Genomic DNA, 2,500 nt, shown 5'->3' with positions numbered 1-2,500 from the left:
TCAGGTGTACAATGAGTACCTGACCGTTAACAGCGTTGTCTTTGTCCGAAAAATTGTAATATCGCCTAACAGGCGGCATGTCCCGACCTACATATTAAATGTTGCTGTTGACCAGGGACTCCTTGTAAAGCGCTTTGAGCACATTTAGTGGATATTGCTCTATATAAAGCTCAATTTTAATTTTTTTTAAAGCTCAATATCAATTAACATGCTTTTATAAAGAGCGTTTCCTTATGATAAATGTGCACAAGCCACCCCAATCCAATAAATGGCAACGCTTAAAATATAGGATTGGACACGGCCGCCTGATTGGCGCTATTACAATTGTTTTCTACAGACATTTCTGTCACTGGCCAGGTACTCATTTTAAGCTTGAGTATAATGAGAAAATCTGAGCAAAGATGACTTAACTCCACGGACTTAATTAACTATGTATTGCCGTCCAACGTAGGAATCGAACCTGTGGAAAACAGGTCACAAGTCGAGTCACACCACTGGACCAGAAAGCAGCAAAAAATAAAACGAAGAAAGAAGTAGTAAAATGAATGTTTTTGCATAGGTAGGCAACTTCACCTTTATGACTTGTATGATTTGATTAATCGCAATTGGTCAAACAAAGTTGATGGACTTAAACTAATTCCTTTTCTTTTTAAAAGTATAATCTCTTCTCAAAACGATATGATTCCACCCTCTCCCTAAATTGTAACGCGTAACGATATCATGTTTACAATAATAAAATATGACGTCAGATTAAATATCGTTAAATTTCACTAGAAATCAGATTCTTTAAAAATAAGTATTACCGTATTTAAATGTTGTTGGAGATGTCTTTAATTCAAAGATAACGATAAAGGAATCGATTGAGGAGTATAAAATAAATGAGTTTTTATAGTCTTGCGTTTTGGAATTCGAACTCAGTTCCCAGTAAATGCCAAAATGTTAGAGTAAATGCCCATAGGGGGGGGGGAGGCTATAAATAGATACAAATCTTGAATTTCTTTTCCTCATTGCCGTGGTTAGTGTCTAGAGGGGACTTTTTGTGTTTGTTTAATGACCATTCATTTTTTGTAATGGCATTATAAGTATCAAATTATCACGTTTTGTCCGGTATTTCTGATGGGCAAGGCTTTAATTATCCCTATCTAGTCTATAGATCAATTAAATTCATTGAAAAACGAAGAATTTTTACAAATTATTTGTCATGAACTATAAGAAAAATTACGTTGAGAGGTGGAATAAAGGTATTTTTTTCACGGGTTTGGATTTATTAAATTCGTTTTTGTTTTTTTTTATCGTCGAATAACTCACGAGCTTATTTGCCGCGATAAATAATAACTCAGTTAATAAATCCAAATCTGTTGCAAGCGCCGTAAAACCCTTAAAAACAAAAAAAAAATAAATCCAAATCCGTGACAGAATTCTATAATAATTTAGGGTTAGCCAGAATCCCAAAGTGATATAACAGTTCAAATGACTGAAAATGGGAGATTTGTGTGGTAGGGGGTTGTTTCCGGAAACAATATATATTGCACTATAAAACCCGTATTGAAGCTATGCGTCAATAAAATACTTGAATTGAATTGCTAAACAGATAATACTTAATAAACATTTGAATTGAATTGATTTACAGATAGTACACAATACACCTTTGAATTGCTAAACAGATAATAAATAATAAACATTTGAATTGAAGCTAAACAGAAAGTACATAATAAACATTTGAATTGAATTGGTAAACAGATAATATTACACAATAAACCTTTGAATTGAATTGGTAAACAGATAGAACACAATAAACCTTTGAATTGAATTGGTAAACGGATAGAACACAATAAACCTTTAAATTGAATTGCAAAGAAGACAGCACATAATTTGAGACTTACCCATCATCGTCCATTTCATCTTGTGCAGCCACGACCTCTTTTGCTGGTTGAAATGACGGATCTAGTGAGGTCGTCAGAGGAGGGGTGAAGACTAAGGGCAAGGGAGGAAGACCCTGAGGAAAAACGAATGGATAATGAAATCAAATTTACGCCAAAAACAAACAAACAAAAAAAACAAAACAAAAAAACAATAACAAAAATAAAACAACAGATTTATTTTTATTGTCATATTGTCAAATTGTCACGAGTCCAAACAAAAAAAAAGACAATTGTTATGAATATGAATGAAATAGATAGTTTTGTTTTGTTTCAAATATTTGAAATCAGAATTTTAAAAAATAAAAATTCTGGTATGATGTTGGGATGAAGCACCAAAAAAATTGACTTTCACGTCTACATTATAAACGAAGATTGTTTATTTACCCAAACAACGTCATTCTCTCATCGTTTCTTGTGTTTTGTTTTTGTTTGTTTTGTTTTGTTTTTGTTGTTGTTATTTTTGTGTGTGTATCATTCATCGTGTCTTGTTGGCAAAGGGGAAACCCGAAACGTCCACATTACCTGTCTTCGTTGATTAAATTGAAGCTTCTATTCCATGTCCTATTGTTATCGATTTG

At 32.8% G+C, this 2,500-nt stretch overlaps 1 protein-coding gene across 1 annotated transcript in view; it reads right to left on the bottom strand.

Moving 5' to 3' along the window:
* The window catches only part of LOC144974359 (uncharacterized), a gene marked incomplete in the record, with an annotated part of 68,097 nt that overhangs the window by 7,051 nt on the left and 58,546 nt on the right, over nt 1–2,500 (bottom strand). Inside the window, 1 exon segment of the mRNA XM_078917176.1 lies at nt 1,884–1,996. Within this exon segment, the coding sequence (XP_078773302.1) occupies nt 1,884–1,996 (113 nt within the window).

The sequence above is a fragment of the Berghia stephanieae genome, chromosome 6 (assembly GCF_034508935.2).
Source record: "Berghia stephanieae isolate SIO BIC M18660-M18661 chromosome 6, UCSD_Bste_1.3, whole genome shotgun sequence".
Lineage (NCBI taxonomy): Eukaryota > Metazoa > Mollusca > Gastropoda > Nudibranchia > Aeolidiidae > Berghia > Berghia stephanieae.
The sequence above is the reverse complement of the archived record's forward strand: the minus strand, read 5'-3'. Positions and strand labels throughout refer to the sequence as shown.